The following is a 20,248-nucleotide window of genomic DNA, read 5'->3' as shown; positions in this document are numbered from 1 at the left end:
TTTTGGAAACATAGCCCTGGATTGCTGATACTTAATAGACAAGAGCAGTCTAAAAGTGCAAATGCTTTAGCCACACTGATTTATTTAACATTTAGTATTAAATTAGCTAATGCCAATTTATACTGTCCTCAATTTACATAAATGAAATCAAGCCATGTGCAAAGAAATGATGTAATCTGAGATGACAACCTGTGCATAATGTTTGCACAACTAAAGACTGGAATGTACAGTGTTAACCAATTCCTTATCAAAGGACCACAAACGTGCTGCATTCTAAATCATTTACTTTCAGGTGAATGTGAACGTACCAAGAATCCAACTAGCTCATTTTCTGCTACATACTGCAATAAAAGAACAAGAATAGACAGATCTTTGAAATTGCCAGAAACAAAATTGCAAAAACTTGGACTTTGGTAATTCAAGTATAACATTAAGCTTGCTTTGTTAAAGTTAAAAAAAAACATTATCAGAACGTTCTATTTAGCAAGAAACCTTTGATCCAGCAGGATGACTTTACTGATACATAGGATTAAGGACGTCATTATTTAGAACTAGCAGATCTGGGTGGCCAAGATTTGGATAATCATTAAGTTAATAGTGAAGTTTTCATCCAATCGTGTGAACTGGTACCTGTTTATCTACTTGCACTTAACGGCTTTCGAGCTACTGGGTGGGTAGCTGAGTTCCTGAGCTTGCCCCTTGGGGTTCCCGGGCCATCAGTGGCTGACATGCTAAGCTCAGCACCTTTAACCACTGAGCCATAGCCATCACCCTCCACGATCATTAATTGGCAGAAAATACAGGCAGTCCTCAACTTACAACCATAATTGAGCCCAATTTTGTTGTTGTTAAGTGAAACATTTGTCAAGTGACTTTTGCCCCACTTTACGACTTTTCTTGCCAGAGTTGTTAAGTGAATCACTGCAGTTGGTAAACGAATAACCTCGTTGATAAGTGAATCTGGCTTTCCCCATTGACTTCACTTGTTAGAAGGTCGCAAGAGGGGATCACATGACTCGGAGCCGCTGCAACCAACAGAAAAATTAGGTGCATTTTGATCACGTGACCACGGGAATGCTGCAACAGTTGTAAGTATGAAACATGGTCATAAGTCACATTTTTCAGTGACGTTGTAACTTTGAACAGTCACTAAACAAATTGTTGTAGGTTGAGGGCTACCTGTAGCCCAGGGGTCCCCAAACTTGGCAACTTTAAAACTTGTGGACTGGGAGTTGAAGTCCACAAGTCTTAAAGTTGCCAAGTTTGAAGTCCTCTGCTGTAGACGGAAAATGAACTTTTTGTCACCTAGTGGCCGTCCGAATGATTGTAGCTGCATTGTATCAGCTCTCGGTGTAATAATACAAATACAAAAACATGAACGTCACTGCGCTGTGACGTCAGCAAAAGAAGGCGTTTCTCTCCGCCCCTCCCCTCCCCTCCGCGCTTTTCCACCTCTCGCCGAGCAAGCGCCTTCCTCTGCATAGGAGCATTCTAACGGCCACGCCCACATCTTGCCGCAGGCGGGGATTGGTGGACGGGGTCTCGAGGATTTGCAAAGTAGGCGAGTCTATTTAAAGCCTGTTTTTGGCGCCGCTTGCTTTTCCGTGCCTGCCTAGGAGGCTGCCTTTCTCTCTCTCCTCTTTTGTACTGTTAAAAGCACCGGTATGTCGGAGAAGCTCCCCTACAAAGTTGGTAAGTAGTTCATTCTCCTATTCTTTCTCCTTCGGGCCACAAGCGGTCCCCATACGAGGCCTGATAAGAGGCAGTTCTGTTTCCTTTCTGAACGCAGTACAGAGGTTTATTGCAATTTTTTTTTTAAAAAAAAGCAATGGCCAAAAGGACTCGGATTTTTGTCGGAAACATTTAGCAGCGAAACACGTGATGCCTTTTTAAAACGGTGCCTTTTTAAAGCTGAAAGAGATGTTTGATTCTTGACAAATGTGTCTTTTCTTTTATGTACACTGAGAGCATATGCACCAAAGCCAAATTCCTTGTGTGTCCAATCACACTTGGCCAATAAAGAATTCTATTCTATTCTATACATCTGAAAGGATCTTGAAAGAGGGATACATCATTCTTTCTTCCAGGGGAGGATTTAATATGCATTTAATATGATTGCCTTTAACTGAAAATCGATCAGAAAACTAAAGGGTTGATCCTCGCTAAGTGCTGCTCGCATAATGTTGGAAGGCTTTTCCCCCTTGTAATCAAAATGGATTTCAGATTGACTCCTAGATCGTTTTCTATGCGAAATCTGAGCAAACGCCATGTGGCTCTGAAGGGAAAAAGAGGCTTTGGGGAAGTGTAGTTCTTCTGGCTGCTCTCCAGCAGTGCTATGTTCGAGTCTTGCAATTGAGATTACTACATTTCCCGTCATGCTTCTGGGGACCATGCTGTCAAGCAACCGCTGCCCTCTGGCTGCTAAATCCATTCACAGTGTGTGGTAATTATTTCTACAAAAGAAAAGGGATTGAAAAGAAATTCAAACCGGAATAAAAAATATCTTTAGAAGACACGTTCCTCCAGCTGCATAAAATCAAATGTTATACAGAATCAAGACTTGTTAACTTTTCACATGCTGAAAGAATTGTGATTATAATGGAAGCCTTTGTGGGCAAAGATAGAAGTTCTACTTACAAATGTTTGAATCAGACCTTTTCCCCCCCATTATTGCAATATTCTTATTTTGCTGAATTTGGACCTTCTGTGGACTTTAAACATTGCATAGACAATGGAAGAATACTGTAATGAAGTAATTGGAGATTTGCCATTCCTTTAAGGGATCAGAATTAAAGGGCAATTATGTATACACTGGACAATGTGGGAAACTCCTTAGGCCAGCTCCACCGGTATATTGAACTGTAGCTTCCATAAGGGTCAATTCTTGGTCATTTACAACCTTTGAACATCCACTGAATAATACCATGTTGGATAAAGGTACTCTGACCTTCTGTGCCCGAGAGCATACAAATCAATATTGTCAATTCCCAAAGGTTATTTTATATTTGAATATCTTGATATTTCCTAAGGCAATTTAGCTATCTTAACAAAAGACTTGACTCTGTTCATTGTGTAAAACTCTTCTTTCTGTCCTGCATCTTTCCTTTCAACAGATAATTTATCTGAAGCCAGACCTGTATGTACACGCAATCACTTAAGTTTTGTTCTAGGGTAAAGTTGACTAAAGTCAATTATTTATTAGATGCTTTGCATAAGCATTTTTTTTTGCTTCTCTGTCATTTCAACGTTTTTTAGAAGCTTTGCCTGGAGCAATATCTGTTTCTTTTCTTGAGTTTCTTTTCAGTTAAATATCTATGATTTCACTGAATACAGTCTCGAGTCTTCAACTATTTGTTTTCTCCTTTATGTTTGAATCCCCCAAGTGTCCACCATTAGAAGTCCTTTAATGGCAAAATGCAGCAGATGCAGAATAACAACAGAGTTGGACGTCATCTAGTCCAAGGGTCTCCAACCTTAGCAACTTTAAGCCTTGGCGGCTTCAACTCCTAGAATTCTGGGAGTTCTGGGAGTTGAAGTCTGCAGGCTTAATGTTGCCAGGGTTGGAGACCCCTGTTTTAGTCTAACCCCTCTCCCCTGCTCAAGTAGGAGACCCTGTACCATTTCAGGCAAATAGCTGTCAAGTCTCTTTAAAAGCCTTCAGTGATGGAGCACCTACAACATTTGAAGGCAAGCCATCCCATTGGCTTATGGTTCTCATTGTCATGAAAGTTGTCCTTAATTCTAGGTTGATTCTCTCCTTGATTAGTTTCCATCCGTTCGTTCTGGTCCTGCCATCTGGTGCTTTGGAAAAATAGGTTGACTCCCTCTTTTTTGTGGCATCCCCTCAAATATTGAAACACTACTATCATGTTACCCCTAGTCCTCCCCCCCCTTTAAACTAGACATACCAACATTATTTAGGTTCATGGATATTAGTGAGGCTTGTAAGAGGATAACAAAAGAATTTAACATTACCAACTGATGATATAAGGGGCTTTTAAAAAAGAAAACTGCAAGTGGGATTAAATAAGGAGCAGAAATGGATTTGAAGGTAGGTCATTCTGGGATTGCAGTCTTGTATGTCAGTTGTTTTTGCTCATCCGCTTTCCAAGACTTGTTCCAGTGTTTCTCAGCTATGGCAACTTTAAGATATGGACTTCAACTACCAGAATTCCCTAGCCAACATTGTATTTTCTTGGTATTTGATTGTTGCTCTTTCTTTGTTTAGATTTTTATCCCACCATTTTCAGATAATTCAAACATCAGTACTCCTTCAATTTTCCCCAATGTTGTGTTGATTTGAGCTGAGAGAGACTGGCCCAAAGTCATCCAGCCGGTTTTTCATGCCTAAGGTGTAATTAGATTTCACTGTCTACTAGTTTCTGAACCAACATCTTAACCGCTGGTGTAGTATACAAAACTTTTAGAATCCTCTTTATGATTTTATTTTTGCTAAATCTAAGTAAACTGATGGCTCCTCATGAATGTTCTTTTCATGAGGATATTAAAGTGATTTGCTGCTCTCATAATCCTAGTAATCTAGAAATACCACCATGAAACAGGAGGATGGGAGAAAAAAAATCTTTGCACATTTCCATTGCTTTTCTTATACTTTTTCTATCTGTGTAAGTCTGTAATGGCGAACCTATGGCATGCGTGCCGGAAGTAGCACACAGAGCCCTCTCTCCAGGCATGTGATCCGTCACCTGTTGCTCTTCCGAGTTCCGGTGCACTGGCCAGCTGGTCTTCATGTGTGCGGAAGTGCCGGAAAACAGAAGATAATCTTCCAGTATCCAGTGCACGCATGCTCACTCAATCCACCCAGCTGGTCTTTGAGTATGCATGCATGCCAGAAACCAGAAGACCAGCTGGCCAGTGTACCTGCGTGCACCAGAAACTGGAAGTTCATCTTCCCGGTGCGCGCATGCACACCAGGCAGCTGCTCTTCCATTTTCCAGCACGCACACTCCCGTTTCAGTACTTGGTGCCGAAAAGGTTCACCAACCCTGGTGTAAGTATTAGAAGTTTAGGAATTGATAAAATCAACTTTTGAACAGTGATACATTAGGAAAAAATGCATTGAGATGCATATCCCTGTAATTGCTTTGCTGAGTCTGGACAAATATGTATCAAGGCCAATATTGTTTTCTTTATGGGCATTGCTGTTTGTAAGCAATGTCACTGCTTTCTGAACACTGTCAGGTTATCTTTTGAATATGGAGTTATTGTAGAAAAAAGTTTCTTATATTTTTAACAAAAGTAATTGATCTAATATAGACCCAATAGCTGTCCAGTCATAACATTTCACAAATGACAGTTGTATAGCATTTGTATGATAGTTCTGGTGATGGGGAATTCCCCTCTAGTTCTTGAAAGGCTGATGAGTGACCCTATTAGTATTTTTTTTAACTCAGCTACTCCATGAAATACATGCACATTGATAGTTATTCTAACAGCACCTACATTCAAAGACTTGACGGCTATCAGACTTGACGGCTATCATTCCTTCTTGTCAATTTTTTCTGTTCAATTGTGTCTGATTCTCTGATACTGTTTGGACAAGACCCTCTCCAGTTCACTTGGCAAGGTTTTTCAGAAGTGTTTTACCATTGCCTCCTTCCTAAGGCTGAGAGGGATTGACTGGCCCTTGGTCATTCAACTTCCTTTGTGACTAAGGCAAATATATAGCTCACAGTCCCCTGGTTTCTAATTTGATGTTTATTATGTCAAATTGATATGTCTGTCAATAGTGCTTGTTATAAATCAGAGGTCCCCAAACTTGGCACCTTTAAGACTTGTGGACTTCAACTCCAGAGTTGAAGCTGGAGCTCCAGAGCAGAGCTGGCTGGAGAATTCTGGGAATTGAAGTCCACAAGTCTTAAAGTTGCCAACTTCGGAGACTTCTGTTATAAATGTTAAACTAACAATTGTTTTTAGTTTAGCACATGGGACTCCTGTTTCCTTTCTTAACATTTTATTCTGGAAGTTTGGAGAAGATATAGTATTATAATGTAGTATGCTATATTTAAATGTCTGTTATTTCCTTAATCGGCAGCTGACATCAGCCTTGCTGAATGGGGACGCAAGGCTCTGAACATTGCTGAAAATGAGATGCCAGGGCTGATGAAGATGCGTGAGATGTACAGCCCTACAAAACCACTGAAAGGAGCTCGAATTGCTGGTTGCTTACACATGACTGTGCAGACTGCAGTTCTTATAGAGACCCTGACAGCCCTGGGGGCAGAGGTAAGGCTGCATTTTGGGCTTGGGTTAAGTTGCACTCGCCTGGATGGTTGGGATGTATTTGGATGATACCAGATGACACATTTACAGGTTAATGAGCTGCGGTGGTGCAGTGGTTAGACTGCAGTACTGCAGGCTACTTCTGCTGACTGCCATCTGCCTGCAATTTGGCAGTTTAAATCTCACCAGGCTCAAAGTTTACTCAGCCTTCCGAGGTGGATAAAATGAGGACCCAAATTGTTGGGGGCAATATGCTGACTCTGTAAACTGCTTAGAGAGGGCTGTAAAGCACTGTGAAGCAGTATATACTGTAAGTCTGAGTGCTATTGCTATTGCTAATACTGTCACTTGATAGAGGCAGCTAAAACCACAGTAGTGGGAAAGCTTAATTGATTACAATTTATCTCAAAGCCAGGGATCCCCAGGCCGCAGCCCATTACCAGGCCTTGAGCCTTTCAGAACCAGGCCGCAGAAGTGACGAGTAAGCGTGTGTGCATTTCCACTTGCAGCAGGCAAGCACATGCTCCACTTGTGCGAGCAGTGGGTGCACATGCATGCCACTCATGCAAATGGAGCCGTGTGTACATGCTTGCCCACTACACATTCCTTCTCCCCCTCCCCACAGCTAATCCGCAAAGCCGAAAAGGTTGGGAACTCTGCTCAAAGCTATGGGGACTATTTCCACCAGCCAAATTAAACATTTTACTACATGGTACTTATACTTTACATTGAGTCTTTCCATTTTAATCTTGTAAAGATGCTACAGTTTCAGTGTGTTTATACGAACCTAGTCATTGGGGCTTGTAAATAATTGATTTTGGCATACCATGTTGTGCAAACTCAATTAAGTTTTATTTTATAAAGCATGGTTGATAAAATTATGGTTTAGTGCTTCATAGTCATTATAGCTGGTTAGGCATGAAGTACTAGTGACTGTAGATGACACAAAGATAGCTCTGTTTCAATGTTTGTATCCTGGCACTGAAAAAAAGGATTAGGGCCACATGCCATAGTGTGATTTGTTTGTATCTGTAAACCCAAAAGTTGTGACTTAACATAGTGCATGGGACCCAGACTGTTATTTGCTCAACTGAAAATGTGGTTGGAATACTGATCCCCTGCTCACAAATTAGTTTGTACAGAAATTTCCTTAATCCTAGGTTGATACGGCTCAGTTTTGCAAAGCTTTGTTAAATAATTGCAACGGGTTGGTTTTTTTGTGCCAAACTATAAAGCTGAAATGAGTTTGTGCAGCAGAATCAAAGAAACAATGGCATTGTTTAAAACAGTGTCTGAGCTAGCTGCAAACCAGCCAACTATAAAGTTTCCTTACAATGTAATGATCAAATTGATAGGAAAAAAAGCTGTCAAAAATTTTGTCTGAAGCTAAAAAAAGAAACTCAAGGAAGCAGTCGCTTCTAGATCCATTTATATTCTGATTTTTCAACTACTTAGTTTTAGTTTAACCAGGTACAAAGTTTTGAGATCTGACTCAGCTTTCACTGGGAAATAATTGCTCTCCTGATTTTTCAAACTATTTGCCTTTAAAGCACTCCTTCTAACCGAAGTCAAATTCGGTGAAAGTGGTAAGCTTTAGGGATTGCTTCATTAACTCTATATAGTTATTGAGTATAGTGCTGATGGCATTTTGAATTATTTTTCAGGTCCAGTGGTCCAGTTGCAATATTTTTTCCACACAAGATCATGCTGCTGCAGCTATTGCCAAAACCGGAGTTCCTGGTAATGTTTTGCATTGTTAACAGTTGTGAGCTTTTTTAGTCCTGTCACTGTGGGTATAAAGTAAGGGAGAACAGGAAAAAATGTGTGTTCCTAGAAAGATGGTTTCTCCAACTGAATGTGTGCTATCGGGATGACCTCCTTTTTTCCTAGTGAAAAAAAGAACACTACAATGTTGTTTTATCATTAAAAATAATTAAATGAAAATAAAAATCCGGAGGTGGAGGATGAAAATGAAATGTACGGAAAGCAGAATCAGAAAGCTTTTGATCTTGAAATTAGCAGATATGTAATCTTGAAGATTTTGCACTATTGGAGTCAATGCATTCAATATTTTGAAAAAGGGTTACATTTCCTTTTTCAAAATATTTTCCCCAGCATTTCTGGATGTTCCCCAGCCAGACCTTGCTGACAATTCTGGGACTTTTAACATCTGAAGAGTAACCAGTTTGAAGAAGGCTGATCTAGCCATTAATTTTTACCTTGAGTTAAATAAAGCTAAGTTACTCTGTAAATGTGTTCTTGCCTTTTCACAAATACCTTTGTAAGTATTTCCATTTAGACTGCACTTTTTTTACTGCCTTTCTCTGCTGAAAGGCTTATAGGTCAGTGTCTTAAATCTGTGAGAAACTGATGAGCGCTGATCACAATCTTAATAGGGGGAAATAGTTTTCTACGCAGATAATATTTTTTACTTCCTCAAGGAAAATTTTTACATTAGGTCTTCCTGTCATTACGCTGTCAAACTTCACTCAATTGTTTATAACAGCCCTGTTGGAGAAATTATAAGCCATATGGTTTATGTTTGATTTGGATCTAGTATATGCCTGGAAAGGAGAAACGGATGAAGAATATATATGGTGCATTGAACAGACCCTCTACTTCAAGGATGGACAACCTCTGAACATGATTCTTGATGATGGTGGAGACCTCACCAACTTGGTTCATACCAAACATCCACAGCTGTTGAAAGGTAATTATCTAGTCTTCCAAAACACTTTTCTAATATATTGTACATTCAAAGTCACTGGGGAGATAATTGTTTCATTTTTAGAGGGATGGCTGGGCGGGTAGGCAAAACTCATAGTCATTCAAAACAGTAGATTTTACTTGTAAGGCAAAAAACGCCCACAAAGTATGTGGTAAGCCCCAATTGACTTAGCATATGATAAAGGAGGATTTATTTGCATTAAACTTTCCCCCATAAATTTCCCCCCATTCCTCCATAATATGCTAGGTCCTTTCAGCTCCAATCTTTGGTGTTGCCAAATGCTCTACAACCTTTAGTAATACAGAATACCCACTTTAGATAGAAAGATTGGTTTGAACTCTTTTCCAAGTGACGTCTTATTCTTGCTTAGTGCACAAACCAATGGAAGGCATCAGATTACCCAGCCATGATTATCCCTCATATGAGGGAAACATTGTACAGTTTGGGGTATTATGGATATATGCTTCTGTGTAGTGCATCCCTGTATTTTTCACATTATATTAACAAAGAATGATAAAAATAATTGAAATAAAAACCACTCCTTTGGTAAATATCTGAACTTGCCTGAGAAGCTTGATAAATCTACTTAAGTATTTATACTGTAGAAGTGAGGTGTACATTTTACATTTTGTGGCCTTGTAAAATTGTAAGATTGTTCCATTAAAAAAAAAAACTGACCTGTATGGTAGTATAGTTAGCATGAATCTGAAATTCCATGTTTCAAATTACATACATTTAATAGCTAGGAGTCATGTTCTGCTCTTTTCTCTTTGTAAATTTCTCAGTATTTGGAGTGCTACGCTCAGACTTTTTTTTGCAGCCTTAATAACAATATGGCTTTAACTGTAAAATAATATTAGACAACCCAAGCTCTGTTGGGTCATCCGTTTAGTGACATTTCCTTTGTTGTTGTTAGTCACGAAGTCGTGTCCGACCCATCACGACCCCATGGACAATGTTCCTCCAGGCCTTCCTGTCCTCTACCATCCTCCGGAGTCCATTTAAGCTCACGCCTACTGCTTCAGTGACTCCATCCAACCACCTCATTCTCTGTTGTCCCCTTCTTCGTTTGCCCTCAGTCTTTCCCAGCATTAGGCTCTTCTCCAGTGAGTCCTTCCTTCTCTTTAGGTGGCCAAAGTATTTGAGTTTCATCTTCAGGATCTGGCCTTCTAAAGAGCAGTCAGGGTTGATCTCCTCTAGGACTGACTGGTTTGATCGCCTTGCAGTCCAAGGGACTTGCAGGAGTCTTCTCCAGCACCAGAGTTCAAAGGCCTCAATTCTTTGGTGCTCAGCCTTCCTTATGGTCCAACTTTCACAGCCATATATTGCAACTGGGAAATCCATAGCCTTGACTATACACACTTTTGTTGGCAGAGTGATGTCTGCTTCATTTCCTTACTTAAGCAGAAAAACAGAATGATCACAGATGGGTAAAAAAGCAGTGGGAACAGGAATAATTTCCAATTTCCTGCTGACATCCTCAGTGAGTTTCCTGCTGGAAAGTTGGCAGGGAGCATCAGAAATCAGCCCAGCCCAGCCCAGTAGGCAAGTAAGTGGTTGCTGCTGGGTAGAGGAGTGAGTGAGACTGGCTGGGAAACTGTCATATTGAAAGCCCATGAGAACTGAAGAAGCTTCTTGGAAGAGAAGTGAAATGTTTTCAAAGGGGAAAGAAAAAAAAACAAAATTCAGTTGCCTTTTAGAAAAAGCACCTTTGGGATAAATATGACTTGGATGATTGAGAATCTCCATAGACATTCTGTCATGGTGAACATTAAGACTATGTGATCGCAGAAGTAACATCGAAACAGCTACAACTTCCCCAAATTTCATTCCCTTGGGAATCATGGGTCCTGGATTTTGGACACATTCTGTAAGCTACCCATTTGAGGTACCTTGGTTCAAAAATTGTTGCTGTGTGATGCAATATTTCACTGTTAAAAACCCTGACAATGAGACTTTTCATATATATAAAACTTTTTTGTATTAATGTAGTAATGCCAGATGAGCCTAGTAAGAAGAAATGTCATATATTTATTGCTTATAGACTGAATATGTTCCACAACAAATATACAATGAATGTTTTGGAAAGTAGCCAAACAAAAAAAAATCAATACTATTCTTTTGATTATGAGAAAAATGTTTTCTTTTGAAGATCCTCTTGAAAATTTCCCCCCATTTTTCAATCCTCTAAATCTTAAATTGTTCAGGAATATCCCAGGTTATTTTTTTGTCACGAATTACATGGCAAAGTGGAAGATTCAAGGAAAGACAGAAAATACAAATACAAAATACAATAGCAGAGTTGGAAGGGACCTTGGAGGTCTTCTAGTCCAACCCCCTGCCTAGGCAGGAAATCCTATACCATTTCAGACAAATGGCTATCCAACATCTTCTTAAAGACTTCCAATGTTGGGGTATTCACAACTTCTGGAGGCAAGCTGTTCCAATGATTAATTGTTCTAACTGTCAGGAAATTTCTCCTCAGTTCTAAGTTGCTTCTCTCCTTGATTAATTTCCACCCATTGCTTCTTATTCTAAGCTCAGGTGCCTTGGAGAATAGTTTGACTCCCTCTTCTTTGTGGCAACCCCTGAGATATTGGAACACTGCTATCATGTCTCCCCTAGTCCTTCTTTTCATTAAACTAGACATACCCAGTTCCTGCAACCGTTCTTCATATGTTTTAGTCTCCAGTCCCCTAATCATCTTTGTTGCTCTTCTCTGCACTCTTTCTAGAGTCTCCACATCTTTGTTCAAGTAGCTTCTCTGCTATGCTACTGTGACATTTTCTTGGTCTGTATGTATTAGATTAGAAATTTAAATAGAATAAATAAAACATCAATAAACCCCGGGGGTTTGAGGAAGAGCATTTTAAATTCATGGCTGCCAAAAGAATGTGCTTTTTTAAAAAATAAATTGTTCAAAAGGGTGTGCACTTCTGTGATAGCACAATGCAATTTTGCCTTGTCATGTTTTGCTGTTTGGAAGGCACTGATTTAGTACTTAATGCAGTATTTCTGGCAATGAGAAAGTCTAGCTTCCTGTTCACATCTTCCCTATTCATTTTTTAAAGCTTTGCATTCTTTTTTTTTCATTAAACAAATGGCATTCAAGGCAATTAATATAAAACAGTAAAGTAATTAATCCCACAAATGAAAATCTAATACAGTGGATTAGAAAGTGCTCAGATCTATCTTCTTTAGCTAAGCAACTAAAGCTTGCTTACACATCAAAACCAACCTACACAAAAATAATGTCACCTTCCAGTGAGAAAGATAAAATAATCAATGCTTTTGGATTTTATATAATTTACCAACCTGTATGTAAATATATACAGCATACACACCCCAATTCAGTAAATTCAAATCAATTATTAAGGGTAGATTGTTTTGGTTTTCTTTTGTGAAGAAAAAGTAATTTGGATGAGGGCTCATCTTCTTAGCGTTCCTAGATGTGACAGTAGGTTTTAGTTCAAGAATGGTATCAGAGCGATATAGACTATTAATTTCTCTTAATTGAACTTTGAAGACATGTAGAAATAGTTTAATATCAAAATGCCTTTACCCCTCAATAAATAGGTATTCACTTATAGGTTTGAAACCATGCCTGTCAATAACTTGTCTTTCAGGATCAGAACTCAGGTCTTTATCATCAACATCTACAGTCCTTGATTTATGACTGTAATTCAGCTCAGAGTTATTATTAAAAATTGTGATCACTAAGCAGGTTGCCATGTGACTATGCTGGGTTTTATGACCTTTTTTGAAGTAGTTATTAAGCAAGCACCCCAATTGTTAAACAAATCCATTTTATCCAGTGGGCTGTTTTTGCAAGTAACTGGAAGTAAACCTTGGGAACAGGCCATGGTCCTATAACCGTGGGACATTGCAAATAACCATATAGGCCAGTGATGGCGAACCTTTTTGTTATGGCGTTCCAAAATTGTGTGTGCGCACACCAATTCAATCCTCCCCCACCCACCTGCACATGTGCGCATGAATCCCCCTGCGCATGCACGCACAAACCCCTCCCCAGGCTCCGGAGACTTTCCTGAAGCCTGGTGAGGGCGAAATCTGCCTCCAAAGGCCCTCCGGAAGCCGGAAACAGATCGTTCCCAAACTTCCACTCGTTGGGGCTGATTTTCGCCCTTCCCAGCCTCTGGAGGCTTTCCTGAAGCCAGAGGAAGGTGAAAATTGCCTCCCCCAGCTGTCCAAAAGGCTGAAAATCAGTTGGCTGGCACACACACAAAAGTCAAAAGTCAAGGACTACCTACAGTCCAGCACAGTACAAATCAATACTGTTTCAAGTGGCAATCCACATAGTTAGCAAACTGCATATATTAAATGTATTGCAGTTAATAAAGATGACGAATAGAAAAAAGTTCCTAAAGATAAAAACCACAAATGTTGGAAAAACAAAAACCAACTTTAATCTACAAATTTGAGGAAGGCTGTTTTCCAATGCAATAGTGAAACTGAAACCTGCAAGTTAAGCCTCTAATGTCCTCTATTTTAACAGCAGACAAGGATAAGGAAACAGACCAAGATCTTCCAACATTGGTTCTTTTAGAGGCAATAATCCTGCTGGTTTAACAGGTCCATCAATATTACACAGGAATTATTCCATTATTCTACATTATATAATTACTTTCTAGGCTTGTGTACCTTTGGACATTTTGTAATTGTTTAAGCAAACATGGGAGCAATTGTTCAAGGACAGTGCTGCCCTTGACTTTTTAGAGATATGGAAGGGGCTACACAAAATAGGCAGGTTCAAGAGTAACTGAAATTTAAATTACAGTTAATTAAGCTTAAATCAAAATGCAATTAATATGGTTACATATATATGCTGTATATAGTTATATGCTATATTATATATGTATGTATCTAGAAAGAAACCAAAATTGTAGAAGTATAGAAGCTTTTGTGGCCATGGGAGATGATACAATTACTAGTAGATAGCTTACTGTAAGTATTTCTTAAGCTGTAATAATAGGTTATACTTTTTACATAATTTTTTGCAATAAAGTTGCAGATGCAACAGTGAATCATTAAAACCATGCACTAAAAGTAAAAGGGAGACTAAATGGTAATTGAGGTATAAAGTTATGTAAATAAGGTTTTGTAAAAAGTCCACTAGAGGGAGGCCTTGCATTTTTAAATCTAGTTTATCAAGCTATTGCCCTAGTCATTCTTTCTTTACATTAACAAACAATATATTGCCAAGTCTATTTTTACTCATCAGCTATATTTCAGGAGAGATATAGGGTAGAATAGTCCTTTGTACATCCAGAAGTGATTAGTGTTCAATTTTTTTTCCCTTTCATTTTTTCTAATGCTAAGAGGTACAAATGGGGATATACTTGGTACTTGGCCTCATTCTTCTAAAATTTTTACAATTTGTATCCAACCTGAAGTATTTATGATCTTTTTTTTTACTGCTTCCCCACTATCTAAATATTTGCATCAAATGTGATACTACCAAATGCATTTAATGGTTGGAAGTGATATCAAAATAGTTAATTATCAGCATTTTGATACAAAATTTGTCTCCTTGAATATGTAGTCTACTAAAATACTAAATCAATAGGGCCATTAGTTATCAGTTAATATATGGCAGCAGAGCATATACAAGGCTATTGTTCACTTCTGTGAAACACTATTTTTGATTGGTTTAAGAGCTAAATTTTATATTTTTATAGTACTTCATTCAATGAAAAGTATGCCTTAAGTTTCACTTACTACAGTACACTGTCCCATAGGGAATCCAATAGCTATGGAACGTGAAACTAGATGGACAAGCTAATGCTAACCATACCTTCTCAAAAATATGCTTCCTCTCCAACTATCTCTTTTATTATTTTGAAATAAGAGATAATTTAAAATGAAAGATAATTACTTTATGAATATTCCAAAATCCTTAATAAAACAGTTGTATTCGGTCAATTGCGATTATAGAATAACGTTCAAAATTTCAAGTTCAACAAAGTCGATTGTTAAATCTAAATTTGGTTTCAATCTTGTGTGGAAATGGGAGTAAATCAAAGTCATGTAAACTGGGACCTATCAAGTTACATGTATTTGATCAGCTAAGTAAGCTGATTAGGCTGATGAAACAATGTAATTTATAAAACATACAGTCCAGCTTAGCTTTTCTTGTTTCTTATTCCATCAATCTTTCAAAGCCCCCGATGTAGCTTAAAACTGAGTTGGAACATCTGCATTTTGTTCCCAGGTTCCATCTAAGGCTATAGCACATATAATTGTGGTTAGTCAACTGTTATGAATTTTAGTTGAACTAATAATGAAGGATATTACTGTAGCGTAGATGAAAATCAATATAATAATAGTGTGCTATAGGCAGCCAGATGTTGATACTGTAGTCACATACTTTTTCCGGTACATTCTTGAATATGTACTGACATAAACATTCATTTCTAATTTTATTTCAACAATATAATATGTACAGGACACATTTAATGTTATCCTCGGAGAGAGATACAGATACAAGAAAGTAAAATAATAAATGTGATGTGTTTCCTTCAGTGAAGCCAAATACTGTTCTCAATTCTTTTTACTATAAAATATCCACTGCAGATGAAGTTACAATAAAATAGCTAATAGCTAATAGTAAAGTAACATATTTATATTTCAAAAACCAAAAGGAAAATAGAAACCATGCCTCAACAGAAGACATATTTATTGCTTGCCTAATTAATGTTTGTAAAGCAGTTCCATCCATAACTGGTGGAAAGTTTTCTTGTTAAACAAGGCTTATACATTTTCTTTCCTACTCTTCCCCACCAATAACAAGTAACTCTTGTACCCTATATTAAATTTTATTAAGGTACATATTTTTTCAAGGATGAAAGCCTTGTTGTACAGGTAGTCTTCAACTTAACAACAGTTCATTTAGTGATTGTTTGAATTTACAACGGCATTGATAAAAGGTAACTTATGACTGTTTTCACACTTACGACGATTGCAGCATCTCCATGGTCATCACCATGATCAAAATTCAGACACGTGACAACTAACTCATATTTATGATGGTTGCAGTGCTCTGGGGTCATGGATCCCCTTTTGGCAATCTTCTGGCAATCAAAGTCAACGGGGAAGGCAGAATCACTTAATAACTGTGTTACTGACTCAATTACTGCTATGATTTACTTAACAACTGTGGCATGACAAATGATAAAATGTTGTAAGTTGAGGATCAGCTGTAGTCAGTTATAACGAAGTTTCAGATGATTTTGGACACAGTAGCTTCTAAATGTAATCTCAGTGTGCGAATTTATGCTGCTTCAGCAGTGCATCCATAAATCCTGATTGAATCCATCCGTGAAAAAGGATTTGAGTCCCATCGTTAACTTAACAATTTGAAGTAAGCATAGGATTATTTTATATCAACTATTTGAAATTCAGGTAATGTTCCAAACAACTTGACAATTTCTGAGAATGATGTATATTGTTGTTTGTCATTGAGGGAAGATCCTTCTTCCTGGGTTAACCTTGAAGCCCTTCTTGACCATACGTATTGTTTTCTTCTGCCCATGCCGTGGATATTTATTCTGAAGTCTTCAAGTGCTTAAAACGTTTACACTGAAAGGAAATAAATAGATGTTCAAAGAATAAGTTATATCCCTTTTTTATGTGTTAAAAAAAAAGATTGGTTATGTCTGTCCATAAGTATTGACTGTCATCCTGCCAGAATAAAATCTAAGACGTAGTGCAGTAAATTCTGTTGGATTTTTCCCTTGCAGGAATCAAAGGAATATCTGAGGAGACAACTACTGGCGTCCATAATCTTTACAAAATGCATGCCAATGGAACCCTGAAGTTGGCGGCTATTAATGTTAATGACTCTGTCACTAAGGTAACAACCAGTATTCTTGTGTTCTACCTTCTTTTTCCTTGAAAAAGAAAGGCAACTGTTGCGGTCCGTTGGCGACCTGCGGAGCTCGCAACAGAGTTGGACAGTGAGGAAGTTGGGGCGGAACATGGGCCAGTCCTGGAGTCTGGGGAAGGCTCGGATGAGGGCTCTGCATTGGAGGCAGAGAGGGGGCCAGGGCCATCGGGGAGTTATGTGCTGCCTCCAGAGATGGACATCAGCGAGGCAGAGGAACAGGGGGAGCTTGTTCCCAGTGCGCGTATGCGCAGAGCAGCCAAAAAGCAAGAACAATTAAGACAAAAGGGACGATTCGGGAGTAAGGCTTGAAGGTGATTGGCCCCTTTCATAGGACATAAAGGAGGAGCAAAGGCATGTCAGCCTTTGCAGGAAGCAACTTTATTTGTTCTGAAGCTCCTTTTTGATTTTTTGCTCTGTGTGGCCTTGCATGCTAATTGCCAATTAGGTCTTTGGCACAGTTTCAAGGGAGATAAAGATGAGTGCTTATCAGCCTTATCCCGAAAAACTTTGGCAGACTTCTGTCGGACTTTTTACAAACTCTTTGTTTCTCATTAAGGACTGTGAATGAATATAATTCACAGCTGTTGAAATAAAAAGAGGGTTTCTTGGGATTAAGCATATGCTTTTTACTGTATCAGGAAGCCTAGGTCAGAACAGCAACACTGTTTCTTCGTATTTTACATGAAGGGTTTGTTTCCATATCCCCCTTTATGGATGTTTGACTGCTGAAGCTATAGAATATTGCATCTAACAGGGAATGAGGTCATGTCTCCTTGGCACCAAAATTAAAAATAAAATATTATGGGTCTTTCTTGCATTTGGAAATGCTTAAAAGCTACAAAGTGTTTCTGCCATCCTTTTGTCAATAAATTACCCAATAATTATCCTTTACAATATATGTACAGAGAACATGAACTGTGTAGTTGTTTTTAATTCCTTTTATTATGTTTTATGATTTATTACTTAGTTTTATTCCTTTGGATTGTGTGGGCTTTGGGGTTTTTTATTACTTGGTGGGTTTTTTGGTCATTCTCCCCATCTTCTATTTTTTATTTAATCTATTATTCTATTTTTAATGTTTTTATTTGTGAAGTGCCCAGAATCATCGGGAGTCAAGTGGCATATAAATGTAACGAATTAAGTTTGGAAGATCCTATCTTCAATTAATATGAAATAATTTCTGGAGGCTTTAAAATGATAGTGTGGGGAGAACATGATCATATGGTTTGATATCTAAATGACTCATTGGAAATCGGGTTGTATACAAGTGTAATTAATAATGATAATAATAATAATAATTCCTAGGTCCTTGGTTAGGACTTGAGCTGTTGAGCTACCGTCCAGCCCCAAGGCTGTGAATCTCACCGAAGATTAACCACATAGTAATTGATCCAATGAATTAATATTTTCCTGGGCTTGAATCTTATGGAAGCCCCTCATTATACTGGTACATCCAAGTTACATGTATTCATTTTGTTTAATACAGTTCAGATATTTATAATTGATAAAGATCAAGCCTTAGTATAATCAGTATGCAAACATTTTCATTTATCTGTAGTTTTGGCTTCATTTTTTAATTTTTTAAATCTATCTACCTTTTAATTGTCCAAATCACCAGAGAAATTCTTTGTGGCTTACATATTAAAATTTTAAAAAGTAAATCAAAACAATTAATATGCAAAGGACAAAACGGTAGTGCATAGCATGCATCAGAGAAAGATAACAAACGCAAAAGCTGGTGTAGCATTCAGATTATATTATCAGGAAGAGAATGAATACAATACAGGCACTGCTGAAAGAGTCATGTTTTGGGACCTAGCATTGTTGCAGCCTTATGAACCTCAAGAGGAATGCTGTTCTACAGGGCAGGCAGTGAAATGTAGTAGGTTTCCCACCTAGATCCTGCTCAATGGCAACCCTAGAGATCTGAACTCCTCCATATCTTAGTGATGGGACAAGAAGTGACAGCAGAAAGTTGACTCCATAAGTCTTGACAATCAACACCTTAAATTTTGCCCGGTAATCCAACATTTTTATTGGATTTTGATAATATTTTTATTATTAATATTTTTATTACTTTATCCATGTGCAAAATGGCAGATGGACTTGTAAAATCAGTACTTAAGGATTACATCATCTGTGCCAAATGTTTGCAGTTGCTGCTTTTCCTGCAACTGATTGAGAACTTGCCATGAGCAGTGGATGCAAACAGCTTGCAATGATCTCTCTACTGCACCACTGGATACTAATGCTGCTTGCACATTGTCTGCAGATTACTCCAGTTGCAACAAATGATCTGCAAGCAGCAACAGTACCCAGTGCAGCCCCTTGCGATGGCCCCTCTCACCAAGACTGAAAGATGCAGTGTACAGTGGAGAAGCCAGCATGAGTCACATGGCAGAAAACGGAGAGCAACACCCTTCGTCAGCAGCCCATCAGTCTGCCCAAAATGATACTTTTACTGCAAGAAAACATTGTGGCATCTGAAAACCAGACTTCACAGCTGATTGAGATAAAGAAAGGGCAACTACATTATAAGGCAATTGTGTAAATAATTGCTTGTGGGAAGAAGTGCTTTGTGGGAAGAAGAGAATTACCGTTGGCTCCAGAACCTAACCCACAATTCTCATATTTGCAGGCTTGTTTTGTTAGCCATAGTTTAATACTGGAATAGTCTCCATGAACAACAAGAGCCACGCATGAGATGTTGAATAATCTGTTTTCTTTCCAGTAGAATTTAGATCCATACAATAACAAATGACAGTTGTTGTTTTTTGTTTGCTTTTACATGCAACTATAAAGAATGTTCAGTTTTCTTCAAATGCTCAGTTTTCTTTCCTAGAGTAAATTTGACAACCTCTATGGCTGCCGAGAATCTCTCATTGATGGAATTAAGCGTGCCACTGATGTCATGATTGCGGGGAAAGTGGCTGTTGTAGCAGGCTATGGTGATGTTGGCAAAGGTTGTGCTCAAGCCTTGAGAAACTTTGGTGCCAGAGTCATCATCACAGAAATTGACCCAATCAATGCATTGCAAGCTGCTATGGAAGGTGAGACGCAACTTGGTTGTATGATACAAGATGGCATTACCTTGGTTATGTATTAATTTGGTAGCTGTACATTGACTGTAACCTGATACTGCAGTGCTTTTCCAGCATCCAGTATTTGGCTAGAAAAACTAGTCCAAGATACTAGTATAGTGTCAGAAAAACCTCCCTTAATCACATGGTTGCCATTATATTCAGTACACATTGTCCTGTAGCTGACCAGTTGTTCTTTTCCCCCCCTCCCCTTGCATGGTAGAGAGATTCTAGAAGAAATTAGAAGAGAGTAAGCAGGTATACAATGGGGAATATATATTTACAACAATT

General features: G+C 38.4%; 1 protein-coding gene across 1 annotated transcript in view; it reads left to right on the top strand.

The window, feature by feature from the left end:
• Positions 1–1,533: 1,533 nt before the first annotated feature.
• The window catches only part of AHCY (adenosylhomocysteinase), a 30,032-nt gene continuing 11,317 nt past the window's right edge, over positions 1,534–20,248 (top strand). The window contains exons 1-6 of the mRNA XM_081949355.1: positions 1,534–1,692; positions 6,056–6,246; positions 7,908–7,983; positions 8,801–8,953; positions 16,732–16,844; positions 19,720–19,927. Of these exons, the coding sequence (XP_081805481.1) occupies positions 1,665–1,692; positions 6,056–6,246; positions 7,908–7,983; positions 8,801–8,953; positions 16,732–16,844; positions 19,720–19,927 (769 nt within the window). The 5' untranslated portion in view covers positions 1,534–1,664. The remainder of the gene's footprint in view (positions 1,693–6,055; positions 6,247–7,907; positions 7,984–8,800; positions 8,954–16,731; positions 16,845–19,719; positions 19,928–20,248) is intronic.

This window comes from Natrix helvetica, assembly GCF_964273705.1.
Source record: "Natrix helvetica genome assembly, chromosome: 3".
In the NCBI taxonomy this organism is placed as follows: Eukaryota; Metazoa; Chordata; class Lepidosauria; order Squamata; family Natricidae; genus Natrix; species Natrix helvetica.
This window is presented reverse-complemented; position numbering and strand designations above follow the sequence as displayed.